Here is a 14,794-nt window from a genome sequence, read left to right on the forward strand (position 1 = left end):
ATATATATATATATATATATATATATATATATATATATATATATATATATATATATATATATATAGAAAACCTAAATAAGAAAGAAATGAAGAAGTACCTGTGCTAAAATCATGCCTAAATATGCCGAGACTAGAGTCCTCCGTCAGTCGAAGAAGATGTAACTCGGATAAGTGAGTCCAACAACTCAAGCTCGAACAACTCTAGCAATGAGCGGAGCGATGAAGGAGCATTATAGGTGTATCTAGCTGACTGCAGAAGTAATGGTCAAAATAATAGTATTGAGTCTAAGCCCAACACTTGCTAGAAAATTTGAGCCACTATGTTAAGCAGTAAAATAGGCGAGTGTGACAGTTTCTTCCTTTTTCTCTTGTCTTCATTTTCGATCATGCCTGCCAACATCTACGGCTCTACTTCTGCTCAACATTTCCTCAACATCTTAAGGGACGCTTTTGCCTCCTCCATACGCTCTTTCTAAATGAGAAATCTCGGGGTCTCACTAAGCAAGAAAGACAATATAAGAGTGGTAAGCCAAAAATCCATTACTGGAAAAGGACCATCTCCAACCATAACGGAAGTTGTGAGATGCTGCCATGTTTACTGCTTTCGTGCTAGTACTTCCCCATAGAACCATGGAGCTATAAGCAAGGGAAATCCACTTTGGTGCCTATCCAATATTGACTCACACAATACAATGGGAATCACCTGCAAGATTATAACTTGTTTAAGTGTGACATGTAATATGAAGAACAAAAGATTTGAAACTATATATTCTGATATTTTCCATTTTACAACCTAGCAAATGCTAATAATGGTTAAACATGCCGAGACTAGAGTCCTGTGCTGTGCTAAAATCATGCCTAAACATGCCGAGATTAGAGTCCTCCGTTGGCCGAAGAAGATGTAATTCGGATAAGTGAGTCCAGCAAATCAAGCTCGAACAACTCCGACAATGAGCGGAGCGACGAAGGAGGAATTATCGTTGTATCTAACTGACTACAGAAGTAATGGTCCAAAGAATAGTATTGAGTCTAAGCCCAACACTTGCTGGAAAATTTGAGCCACTATGTTAAGCAATAAAATGGGCGAGTGTGAAAGTTTCTTCCTTTTCCTCTTCCCTTCATTTTGCATCATGCTTGCCAACATCCACAACTCTGCTTCTTCACCACATTTCCTCAACATCTTATGGGATGCTTTTGCCTCATCCATATGCCCTTTCTTAATGAGAAACCTCAGGGTCTCACTAAGAAAGAAAGACAATAATAGAAGTGACGACGCCAAAAATGCACTACTAGCAAAGGACCATCTCCAACCATAACGGAAGTTGTGAGATGCTGCCATGTTTACTGCTTTCGTGCTAGTACTTCCCCATAAAACCATGGAGCTATAAGAAAGGGAAATCCACTTTGATGCCTTTCAAACATTGATCTCACTCAAGACAATGGGAATCATCTGCAAGATTATAACTTGTTTAAGTGTGTTATGCAATATGAAGCACAAAAGATTTAAAATTATATATTCTGATATTTTCTATTTTACAACCTAGCAAATGCTAATAATGGTTAGTTGGATAATACTAACCTTGAAAACTTATATTTCCAGTAACTAATTTGGCACAAGCCAAAGGAGAAAAGATTAAACCTACATTAACTCATCTTCCACGACCAAGGCATAGATATATTTCAAAGTAAATAAATTTTATTACGAATATTATATTAAAAGAATTTATGTGCATACTAGAGAGATTAATGTTACTTGATGAGTGTTTTTCACAACAATAAAATAAATATGAGATTTTAATTCTTAAAGAAGTTAACAAATAAGTCATGTGCATGTTATGTGCATCTTTTTCCATCTGAAAGCATTACTATGGTGAGGTATTATTTTTGCGTAAATTATTTTAGTAATATTGACCTATATAAAGAAAACCTAAATAAGAAATAAATGAAGAAGTACCTGAGCTAAAATCATGCCTAAACATGCCAAGACTAGAGTCCTTCATCGGCGAAGAAATTCTAACTCGGATAAGTGAGTCCAGCAACTCAAGCTTGAACAACTCTGGCAATAAGTGGAGCGACAAAGGAGGCATTATAGGTGTATCTAGCCGACTGCAGAATTAATGGTCCAAAGAATAGTATTGAGTCTAAGTCCATTACTTGCTGGAAAATTTGAGCCAATATGTTAAGCAGTAAAATAGGCGGGTGCGACAGTTTCTTCCTTTTCCTCTTGCCTTCATTTTCCATCATGCCTACCAACATCTACAACTCTGCTTCTGCTTCTGCTCCACATTTCCTAACCATCTTAAGGAACGCTTTTGCCTCCTCCATACGCCATTTCTTAATGATAAACCTAGGGGTCTCACTAAGAATGAAAGACAGTACAAGAAGTGGCAAAGCTAAAAACCCACTACTGGCAAATGACCATCTCTAACCATAATGGAAGTAGTGAGATGGTGCCATATTTACTGCTTTCGTGCTAGTTTTTCCCTATAGCACTATGGAGCCAGGGTCGGATACACATGGTTACAAGCGGTGTCACGTGACACCGTTTCGCGGAAAAAAATTCACTAAATATATCTATAATGATAAATTAAAAACGGAATAACGCTGAAATCCTATTATAGTGACACCACTTGAACAAGTGTGGTGTTCCAGTCCAATGGTAACATAGTTCAGTTATGTTGGTGAGTGTTGTGGCTTCGAATCTGCACATGCTGAGTTTTAGGCACATTTCTCACCTTTTTGTCTTAATTAAGAAGAGTCCTAATCCTAATGACATGTGATTAAGAAGAGTCCCTTGAACATGCAAAGGCATTTTAGTGGAAATCCTAGACAGAAGTAAGAAGAAAAAATGAGACAAATTACAATAGTGACTCTAAAAAATTTATTATTAAGAATAAAATATTAAAAATCAAAAATCCGTTTTTAAAAAAATTCTTGACAATATTCTAATACGTCAAAGATTTTCCGAAGGCATAGTTTATCCTTTGAGTTTGGTATTATAGTAAGAAAAAATTATTTGTTCACTTTAAGTGTGACACCGCTTATACAAAATTCTGCGTACGCCACTGCATGGAGCTATAAGCAAGGGAAATCCACTTTGGTGATTTTCCAATATTGATCTCACTCAATATAATGGAAATCACCTACAAGATTGTAACTTATTTAAATCTGACATGCAATATGAAGCACAAAGATTTAAACTATATATTCTGATATTTCCTATTTCACAACATAGAAAATGCTAATAATGGTTAGTTGGATAATAGTAACTTTGAACACTCATATTTTAGCAACTAATTGGCACAAGCCAAAGGAGAAAAGATTAAACCTACATTAACTCATCCTCCACGACAAGGGCATCGATATATTTCAAAGTAAATAAATTTTCTTACGAAAATTATATTAAGAGAATTTATGCGCATACTAGAGAGATTAATGTTACTTGATGTGTTTTTTCACAACAATAAAATAAATAGGAGATTTTAGTCCTTAAATAGTTAACAAATGATTCATGTGCATGTTATCTGCATCTTTTTCCATCTGAAAGCACTACTAGGGTGAGGTATTATTTTTGCGTAAATTATTTTAGTAAAATTGATCTATATAAAGAAACTCTAAATAAGAAATAAATGAAGCAATACTTGTGCTAAGATCATTTCTAAATATACCGAGACTAAAGTCCTCCGTCGGCCGAAGAAGAGGTAACTCGGATAATGTCACGACCCCAAATCCCCCGGTTGTGATGGCGCCTATCACAATACTAGGCAAGCCAACCCAACAAGTAACCACAATAAATTCCTTTTAATAAACCATTTTTCTAATACTGATTGAGTTTCAAATTTGCATGGGAAATATTTAAATCACTGAAATGTGCGGAAAGCAAGTATAACAACAAACCAAACACAGCCCAACCATCTAGTGTCACAAGTCTAGAGCCTCTAAATACAACCACTTCCACTGTCCAATACATGATAAGTCTAAAAATACGGAAAAACAAGGATAAGAAGGAGGAAAGCAGGGCTGCGGACGTCGTGCAGCTACCTTGCAGTCTCCGATAAGCTCCGAAAATGCTGGGAACCCTCACTCTGCGTTCGGGCACCTGGATCTGCACACAAGGTGCAGAGAGTAATGTGAGTATGCCAACTCAGTAAGTAACTAAAGTAAATAAGGTCTGAGTGCAGTGACGAGCAGTTAAAAATCATATATAAGAGTACACAACAGAGTATCAAATCAACTCAACAGTTCAAAAAAAACCAAATACTTCATAAAACTTCAGTTTCAGTTGAATTACTTTGAAATCATTTACTTAGCAATTTTCAACAGAGGCTTATTTTTAAAAGAAGAGTGAAATCAGCAGAATGTCATAAATAGGCCCCTCGGGCAAGGTATCACTCATAAATATAACCTCTCGTGCAGCCTCTCAGTCTCTCGTGACTCAGCGCTCGTCACTCGGTACTCACACTCAGTACTCTGGCTCAATAATATCTCATAACAGTCATAATCATAATAATCGCTGCGGCGTGCAGCCCGATCCATAGTTTATAGTCGACTACGCTCACTGGGGGTGTATAGACTTCGGAGGGGCTCCTACAGCCCAAGCGTCATATCGCTGTGGCGCGCAGCCCGATCCAATATATATATCGCTGCAGCGTGCAGCCCGTCCATATAAGTATTGCTGCGGCGTGCAGCCCGATCCATAATAAATACATATAACATTATTGTGGCGCGCAACCCGATCCATGTATATATATATATATAATCCTCACCATTAGGTCCTTAACCTCTCTCAGTCATTAACCTCGCAGCCACTCGGGCAATAAGAAAGAAAATGTGTTAATTAATTAGTAACAGAAATTTGATTTTATTATTATCTTCTAGCCTTATGGTTGGTAAAATTATGCAAATAAATGTTCGACCAACTCAATCTATTTTAAAGAAATAGGCCAACTTCTTGTTAAAAAGGAGAAATAGGCCAGCTTATAGATTTTAGAAGATGGGCCAGCTATTTATTTATTTCTTAAAAGAGAAAAATTAAATGGGCCACCTAGCTTAGTTTTGCATTGGCCTAAAGAATTGAGTTTTTGGCTCAACTTCTTTGTTTGCTGAAACATTCAGCCCTTTCCCACACCCCTTTATCTTATATTCAGCTTTATTTATTATTTGACTCCTAATTAGTTTACTGATTTATGCCCACTCATCACAATGACTAAAGTTACAATAACAACATAAACACTTAATAAAAATAAATAATAAAAGGAACTACATATGAAATAAACTTTCTTATATATATATATATATATATATATATATAAGGGGTGAACCAAAATCTGTGCAAAAAGTTAGCTTTTCTTTGCCTATTTAAGGGCTGCCCTTTCCTCATTTATGAAGGGGACTCCATCACACTTCCAACACATTTTTTAGAATTGCTTGAACACACAAAAACATAAAAATTTCAGCAGTTCAACACATGAAAAGTAAGCTGAAAATCATGAGTTGTGGTTGAGTCTTAAGGTGTAAAATCTTTCAAAAAACATATAAGAGTCTTAGAGTTTGATTCTTGAGTTCCTTCTCCCAAAGAATCACTACTGTTAGTAAGATTTCTGGGCTGTTTTAACACGAATTCACTGCTGGTTGTTGCTGTTTTTTCTGCTATTTCTGCCGTTGTTTCTGCCCACCTCACTACTGTTTATTCTTTTGCTATCCAGGTATTCATCTCAACTATGTAGCACTCTGATTATCCTGAATTTGATGTAATAAAGTTCAAAGCTTTAACTTGAGCTCTTTGTTAATTACAAAATGCATATTTTCTAGTTTATAAAATGGTAAGTACGCATGTAGTGTGTATAAATGCTGGCTATGTCAAGAAATGCTTTAGTTTTCAATTTCGACATGTGGTTTGAATTCCGAAATATGTCTACTTGGCTACAAGTCGCAATAAAGTAATGTTAGTTTAATTTATCTTTTTCTTAGAATTGGTGTTTGAAGTAAGTTTCTTATATTGAAAGTTGAAAGAAGTGTATGTTAACAACATACATCAGATTTTGGAGGCTTTAAATACCTAGGCCAAGAGTGAATGAGATCCATTGGATCAAGATGGAATAGAGGGGTAAGATTTGATCTTGTTTCATTTAGTGAAACGACGTAGTTTTATTATGAAACTACGTCGTTTTGATCCGGGTCTTGGCAAACCATCAATTGGTCTGGGTCGGTGCAATTGGGCCAATGATTTGGTCCGAATTTTTAGCCCATTTCACTTTAAAATGAAACTAGCCCAAAGTCTTGTTCCTCTCTTAATTAAATCATAATAAAAACTCTTAAAACCTACATACACATAAATAAGAACACACACACACACATACACACACTCTGTGTGTGTGTGTGTATATATAATGTAGAAGAAAAAGACATGGCAAAAATTAGACATTTACATGCATGCTTGTATTGCTTGCCTTGAACTTTATTGAAGTTGATATTGCTTTTTCCCGGCTTGAGAATATATGTATAATTTATGAAAAAGGAAATTGAAAATTTTCATATAAAAGAAGGAATTGTTTACTTGCTTCACTTTATTGAATTACATTCATGTTCATGTAAACCCTCGACTTGTTATATTACTGATGTATCATCATTGGACCACTAGTAAGTGTCGAAGTCGACCTCTCGTCTCTACTTCTTCGAGATTAGGCGGGATACTTACTGAGTACACGTTTGTTTTGTACTCATACTACACTTGCTNTGAAGGCCAAAAAAATCAGATTTTCTAAAATTATATACTTCCAATGACATCAATTTTGGACCATTGGATCAAAGAAAATAGGTGGCCAGAATTTGATCTTGATGACTTAACCAAAACGACGTAGTTTCAATCTAAAACTACGTCGTTTAGACTATCTCCTGGGAGCCCCAATTGGACCGGATCAGTAGACTCTTTGGGCTCCTAATTTTGGGCCAATTTTGGTTCAATTTTAGTCAAAATACACTAGTCCAATCCTTTAACCCCCATATCAAATTATTTAACATAATCTAATTTAAAAGCCTAAAAATACACACATAAGAATTCTAGAAATTATAATGTAAAGAAAGAAAGAAAAAAAATATACATGAGCAAAAATTAGGCATTTACAGCTGCCCCTCTTTGCTCGAGAACATGAAGAGTTTTCGTGCAAAGACAAATGAATGCCATAGCTAATTTTTGCTCACATATCAATCCAAGGGAAGCAAATTTTGAAAAATAGTGACCGAACCTTGCTTCTGAGGTTGCCTACATTCTCTTGGCTATAAAGGAATCAGGTCAGTGTAGTTCTGGAAAAATTTGGTAGCTAGGACTACCAGACACTGGAATTAAGACTGCTGTTGCTTGCTGTTGTTGCTGTTACTCTTACTATTACTGCTTCTTACATCAAGAGAAAAAGAGAAGAACACTACATATGTCTGCAAACTAGGAGTACAGAATTCCTATCTACGTGTCTTCTGGAGTCAAATATTGATTCTTGACTTGCTCTCTTGTGTTGACCTTAGACTGGATCTTGATTCTCTTTAAAGAAGAGATTATGACTCAATCTCGGTTGCTTGCTTTCTGGATCAGAATTTTGAGAAAATGAAACTTGAGAAGTTGCGTTGCCGACACGTTATCAAAGCTAACTCCGACTATCTTGTGATCGAAGGGCTTCTTTCTTCTTATGAGAAACTGAAACTGCAAGCTTTAATCGTCACTTGGGCTATGCGGCAAAGCCTGCAAAGCCATCAAAGACGAACATAACGAACAAAATTTTTCTGCCCCAGTCTGGCACTAGGAAAATTTTGTGAGTTATTAGAGGAAGCTACAAACTATTTAATTTACTAAAATAAAGAAAAGACAGTAATATAAACTAGCTATGTGAGGATACGCAACCACAAGGTAGCACCCTGTGTTACCAAAGGCAGTGGAATTATAGCACAGTATCCTATATTACTGAAAGGAAACGTAGCCAGGGGTAGGAGCCTTATACCACTAGGAAGGAATGTAATTATGGGTTGGTATCCTTGTATTATTAATAAAGTGTTGAATTCCCTAGGCGAAACGGTTCTACCTGAGTTAAGCTGCGTGAAACAACCTGAGCGAAGAGTACTTCTACTCGGAAATATGAGCTGGATCCCCCTAGGCGAAAGGATTCTACCTGAGTTGAGCTGCGTAAAACACCCTGAGCGAAGAGTACTTCTACTCGGAACTATGAGCTGGATCCCCCTAGGCGAAAGGATTCTACCTGAGTTAAGCTACGTATAACACCCTGAGCGAAGAGTACTTCTACTCGGAACTATGAGCTGGATCCCCCAGGCGAAAGGATTCTACCTGAGTTGAGCTGCGTATAACACCCTGAGCGAAGAGTACTTCTACTCGGAACTATGAGCTGGATCCCCCTAGGCGGAAGAATTCTACCTGAGTTAAGCTACGTAAAACACCCTGAGCGAAGAGTACTTCTACTCGGAAACTATGAGCTGGATCCCCCTAGGCAAAGGGATTCTACCTGAGTTAGCCTGCGTAAAACACCCTGAGCGAAGAGTACTTCTACTTGGAACTATGAGCTGGATCCCCCTAGGCGAAAGGATTCTACCTGAGTTAAGCTGTGTAAAACACCCTGAGCGAAGAGTACTTCTACTCGGAACTATGAGCTGGATCCCCCTAGGCGAAAGGATTCTACCTGAGTTAAGCTGCGTAAAACACCCTGAGCGAAGAGTACTTCTACTCGGAACTATGAGCTGGATCCCCCAGGCGAAAGGATTCTACCTGAGTTGAGCTGCGTATAACACCCTGAGCGAAGAGTACTTCTACTCAGAACAATAAGCTGGATCCCCCTAGGCGAAAGGATTCTACCTGAGTTAAGCTGTGTAAAACACCCTGAGCGAAGAGTACTTCTACTCGGAACTATGAGCTGGATCCCCCTAGGCGAAAGGATTCTACCTGAGTTAAGCTGTGTGAAACACCCTGAGTGAAGAGTACTTCTACTCGGAACTATGAGCTGGATCTCCCTAGGCGAAAGGATTCTACCTGAGTTAAGCTGTGTAAAACACCCTGAGTGAAGAGTACTTCTACTCGGAACTATGAGCTGGATCCCCCTAGGCAAAAGGATTCTACCTGAGTTAAGCTGTGTAAAACACCCTGAGTGAAGAGTACTTCTACTCGGAACTATGAGCTGGATCCCCCTAGGCGAAAGGATTCTACCTGAGTTAAGCTACTAAAATGGGAGGTGTTAACAATAGTGATGCATGCTGAAAAGAGAAAAAATGGAGATTTTAAGGAGCTTACGTCCGGTGACGTTCATTCTTGTAGAATTGCCATTCTGCACCGCTTTGTTCCTGCTTCAAACAAAGAAAGATTTATGAGTTTTCAAAGTGGTGGTTGGTTTGTGGCCTTGATCCCTTGATGCCTTGAGTAGTTTGATTCACGGCTGCTGTCGAAGAAATGGTTCTGTCAGCATGCTACCGAGTTGCTCGGCTACTTTGTATCATTTTTTGGAGACCCTGGCTTTCCAATGTTGCCCTAACTGTTTCATACCCAGATGTCCATGGTACCGCTACCCTTGTCTCTAAGGCAAGGCTATCTTTCTTTAAAATCAAACTCAGTTGTCTTGCACATAGTATCAGTTTGTGTCCGTAGTGCTTATCAACTTTTCTCATGAAGCAGGTCTTGCTTAAGCGACATTTCTTTGCGACACTTTGTTCGCTTTATCAAATGAGATCTCAGATGGATTCGTGCCTTCGTCAATGCCATATATGCCCCAAATTGTGCTCGATATTACGGGGGAATTGTAGTTAGTTTTGCAGCCATTTCTTTGTTTCGCTTTTGATGCAGGATTAGACCGAAAGGGACTCAAAGAAAAATTATGGGTAAAAACGGAATAATAATTGAAAGTGAAAAAGAATAGTGTTTAATCAAAAGGTGTCCCTTTGGAGGAAAGGAATAGGGAGACTTATCTGGAGGTATGTGCCGACTTTAATGAATCACGACATGCATTTTGGACTGGACGCCAGATCCGTCTAAGCTGTCTAATTCCCAAAATCTGTCGCAAATGTTCATCTTGAATTTGTCTTGGTTGTGCTCATGCCGGAGAATCAAAGGCCCTCATTCGGCTAGTAGCACCCTTTGCAGGTTTTCGCTAACTAACCTCTCTCATTTCTCTACTAACCGTCGCCTTATGGTGCCTATCTGGGTTTTCACCAATAAGACTCTCTCATTTCTCTGCTCACTGTCGCCTTATAGTGCCTGTACGGGTTTTCACTGATAAGACTCTCTCATTTCTTTTTCTTTCTTTCTTTCTTTTTTTTTTCTTTTTTTTTTGAATAAGACACTGCAGGAGGGAGGTTACCCAATGCATTTGGCATGGGGACTTCAAACATTCTAAAAAAACATCGATCAGAAGTTCTTGAAAGGTAAAAAGGCGAAATGAACCTTGAACTGAATTACAACTTTTGGAACCGTTTTTACACAAAAAACTTCTGCCCCAGTTTTGGAGTATTGGGAATATGGATTTTTTGTTCTGATGGGACCTAACCCAGGGTAAGGCTGCCTACGTATCCTTTCGGAATCAGGTCGGACGTAGTTCAATGACTCAGAGATTTGTTGTTTGGCTTTTTTACAAGTACACATGTTCTAAAAAGTGAGAAACAAGGAAGACAAATACTGCCCAAAAAGGATTAACAAAAGGGTGACACCTATTTGGAATAGCTAGCAAATGATAGCCTTCGTCACTTCGATTTGAGAAAATCAATGCGTGAAAATTCTACAGTGGGTATATATCAGACATAATATCTTTTGATTGCATCTGCATTAATAGTCATGTCTGGTACCCGTCCTTCTTCATCTACCAAGTGCCAAGGCCCCTTTTGGTAACACTTTCTTGATGATGTAAGGTCCTTGCCAGTTCGGGGCGAACTTTCCTTTAGCTTCTACCTGGTGCAGAAGGATGTGTTTCAAAACCAGCTGGCCTACCTCAAATCGCCTTGGGCGCACTTTCTTATTGTAAGCACGTGCCATTCTTTGCTGATATAACTGGCCGAAACACACTGCTGCTAGCCGTTTTTCATCGATGAACATCAGTTGTTCTAATCGGGTCTTGACCCACTCAGTGTCTTCAATCTCTGATTCCAAAATAATTCGGAGAGATGGAATGTCGACTTCAGCGGGTATTACAGCTTCAGTTCCATATACAAGCAGATATGGAGTTGCACCAACAGATGTGCGAACAGTCGTGCGGTATCCCAAAAGAGCAAAAGGCAACTTTTCATGCCATTGCCTGGAACCTTGGATCATTTTCCTAAGAATCTTCTTGATGTTCTTATTTGCCGCTTCAACGGCTCCATTGGCTTTTGGCCGGTAAGGAGTAGAATGACGATGCATGATTTTAAATTGTTCGCATACCTCCTTCATCAAATGACTATTTAGATTGGCTGCATTGTCAGTGATAATGGTCTTTGGGATACCAAAGCGACAGATGATGTTGGAATGAACAAAGTCTACCACAGCTTTCTTGGTGACTGCTTTGAAAGTGACGACCTCCACCCACTTGGTGAAGTAATCAATTGCAACCAAAATGAATCTATGCCCATTTGAAGCCTTTGGCTCGATTGGACCAATAACATCCATTCCCTAAGCAACGAAAGGCCAAGGAGAGGACATGGGATGCAACTCCGAAGCAGGCGAGTGAATCAGGTCACCATGAATCTGGCATTGGTGACACTTGCGAACAAATCTGAAGCAATCTCGCTCCACAGTAAGCCAATAATACCCTGCCCGCAGGATCTTCTTCGCCAAAACATATCCATTCATGTGAGGTCCGCATACCCCCGAATGCACTTCACTCATGATCAGCTCTGCTTCTGTAGCATCTATGCATCTCAACAGGTTTAAATCTGGGGTCCTCTTGTACAGAATTTCCCCATTCAGGAAGAAACCACTGGCGAGCCGCCTTATAGTTCTTTTATGATCTCCTTTAGCATGCTCTGGATATTCTCTTGTTTTCAGGAATTGTTTTATGTCACGATACCATGGTTCACCATCTGGTTCTGTCTCAATTGTATTGCAGTAACCGTGTTGATTCCGAACCTGGATTTCTAGTGGATCGATATGAGTGTTACCTGGATAAGGGAGCATTGAGGCTAAAGTAGCCAAGGCATCGGCTAGCTCGTTGTGAAACCTGGGAATGTACCTGAACGCGATGGATTTGAATCTTTTGCTCAAGTCTTGCACACATTGTCTGTACGGAATAAGCTTTATATCTCGAGTCTCCCATTCGCCTTGGGCTTGCCGGATAAGCAAGTCAGAATCCCCCATAACCAATAGTTCATGCACATCCAGATCGATAGCCATTTTCAAACCCATGATACAAGCTTCGTATTCTGCCGTATTATTGGTACAGAAGAACCGAAGTCGGGCTGTTGCAGGGTAATGGTGTCCAATAGGTGAGATGAGGATTGCCCCGATCCCAACTCCTTTGATATTGACAGCCCCATCAAAATACATTTTTTCATACAGGGTGATCATCTAGAAACACTTCCTCTATTGAGTTGACCTCTTCGTCTGGGAAGTATGAGCTAAGTGGCATGTACTCATTATCAACTGGATTCTGGATATGAGGTAAGTAGTGTAGGCCAAAAGATAATGTCTCAGCTTCTGGGCGACCCAAGTCAAGGCACAACATGTCCTTTCTAAAAGGGTGTACTTAACCTCATAATTGGTGAACTTCTTGCTCAAATAATAGATTGCCTGTTCCTTTTTGCCTGTTGCATCATGTTGCCCTAGAACGCATCTAAAGGAATTATCCATCACCGATAGATATAAAAACAAAGGCCTACCAGGTTCAGGCGGGACGAGTACAGGGGGTTTTGACAGATAATCTTTGATCCTGTCAAAAGCTTTTTCGCAATCGTCTGTCCACCTGATAGCAGCATCCTTTTTCAGCAACTTAAAGATGGGCTCGCACGTGGTTGTGAGCTGAGCAATGAACCTACTGATGTAGTTCAACCTCCCGAGCAAACTCATGACTTCCTTTTTGTTCTTCGGGGGTGGCAGATCTCGAATGGACTTTATCTTAGATGGATCCAATTCGATGCCTCTCCGGCTTACTATAAAATCGAGGAGCTTCCCAGATGGAACCCCAAATGCACACTTGGCTGGATTAAGCTTAAGGTCATACCTTCGAAGCCGTTCAAAGAACATTTTCAAATCACACACGTGTTCAACTTGTGTCTTTGATTTTATGATGACATCATCGACATATATTTCAATCTCTTTGGGCATCATGTCGTGAAAGATGGTGGTCATGGCCCTCATGTAAGTTGCCCCTGCATTCTTTAAACCGAACAGCATGACCCTGTAACAATAAGTACCCCATGGCGTGGTGAAAGCGGTCTTTTCTGCATCATCCTCATCCATTAGAATTTGGTGGTACCCAGCATAGCAATCCACGAACGATTGTATCTCATGTTTTGCGCAATTATCTACAAGAATGTGGATATTTGGCAAAGGAAAATTATCCTTTGGACTTGCTTTGTTCAGGTCCCTATAGTCGACACAAACTTTGGTTTTTCCATCCTTCTTTGCACAGGCACAACATTTTCCACCCACGTAGTGTATCGAACAGCTCTGACCACATTGGCGCTTAGTTGCTTCATTAGTTCCTCTTTGATTTTGTCACTCACGTCTGTTTTAAATTTTCGTTGCTTTTGTTGGACTGGTGGAAAACCAGGATACGTAGGAAGCTTATGAACCACCAGATCAGCACTTAAACCCGGCATATCATCGTAAGACCAAGCAAACACATCTCTGTATTCAAATAAAAGTTGAATCAAGGCATCTCTGGTTTTTTGTTCAGTGTGAATGCTTATCTTCGTTTCTCTAACTTCTTCAGAACTTCCGATATTAATCGGCTCAGTTTCATTGATGTTTGGCTTAGGCTTGTTTTCAAATTGTTCCAACTCTCTTTTTATTTCCTCAACAACCTCATCTTCATCATATTCAACCTCTTGATGCATTATTTCGATATTAGACAGCTTTTTAAGATCTGGGCGTGAATTCTGCATGCATGTCATGTTATTAAAGCCGGCATTAACAAAACTGAAATGGAAATAAAATGACAGGAATTAGGAAAAGGAAAAGATAGAAAACTTAACAGGAAACTGAACTGCATTTCATTGAATTCAAAAGGATAGAAGGGTTAACATCAAAACAAAACCATCATACTGAGATGTTTGGATTACAACCCTGAAAATAACCCAAAAATACAAAAAAAGAAGCTGCAAAAGCAAACTACCAAGACTCCTTCCTTGTGGGGAGAGGAGTTGCTTCCCAATTGGTGAGCATGGTGTCTAGGTCAATTAGTTGCATATCGGCACGACTAGTGCATTCACCAGCCTGGATCATATTCACTTCAGAAAACATCTCGCTGAGGCCATGGCAAATTTCATCAATGTTTGCATGCGCCTAGGAATTTTGACCCTCTCGGAGTCGTGGCTTGACAAAAGTGTAGAAAATATGAGGGATAGGCTGTTGTAAGACCCATCCATGCTTTTTGCGGTGTTTGGCTTTGTTTTCGTCTGCTTGTGTTGGCCTGAAACCCAATCCAAAAGTACCCTGGTTACCGAACGGAGAAATAGGCTCCGCAATTCCTTGCAATGATGCCCCCAAGCCTTTTCCTGGCTTATAACCTTGTCTCATCATAACTGCAGCCACCATTACAGATGTGGCGGAAAGACGAGGATGCAAAATAGGCTTTCCTTCCTCGACATGGTCCACAGCAACCACTTCAAACGCCTGATAAAC

The 14,794-nt window shown here is 39.4% G+C and overlaps 1 protein-coding gene across 1 annotated transcript; it reads right to left on the bottom strand.

The window, feature by feature from the left end:
- Positions 1 to 2,256: 2,256 nt before the first annotated feature.
- Positions 2,257 to 12,355, bottom strand: LOC109212275. The gene is made up of 2 exons (XM_019375909.1): positions 11,763 to 12,355; positions 2,257 to 2,359 (listed from the first exon to the last, which is right to left on the bottom strand). Exons 1-2 carry the CDS (start codon positions 12,353 to 12,355, stop codon positions 2,257 to 2,259), a joined length of 696 nt encoding a protein of 231 aa, XP_019231454.1.
- Positions 12,356 to 14,794: the final 2,439 nt, after the last annotated feature.

The sequence above is a fragment of the Nicotiana attenuata genome, unplaced genomic scaffold, assembly GCF_001879085.1.
Source record: "Nicotiana attenuata strain UT unplaced genomic scaffold, NIATTr2, whole genome shotgun sequence".
Lineage (NCBI taxonomy): Eukaryota > Viridiplantae > Streptophyta > Magnoliopsida > Solanales > Solanaceae > Nicotiana > Nicotiana attenuata.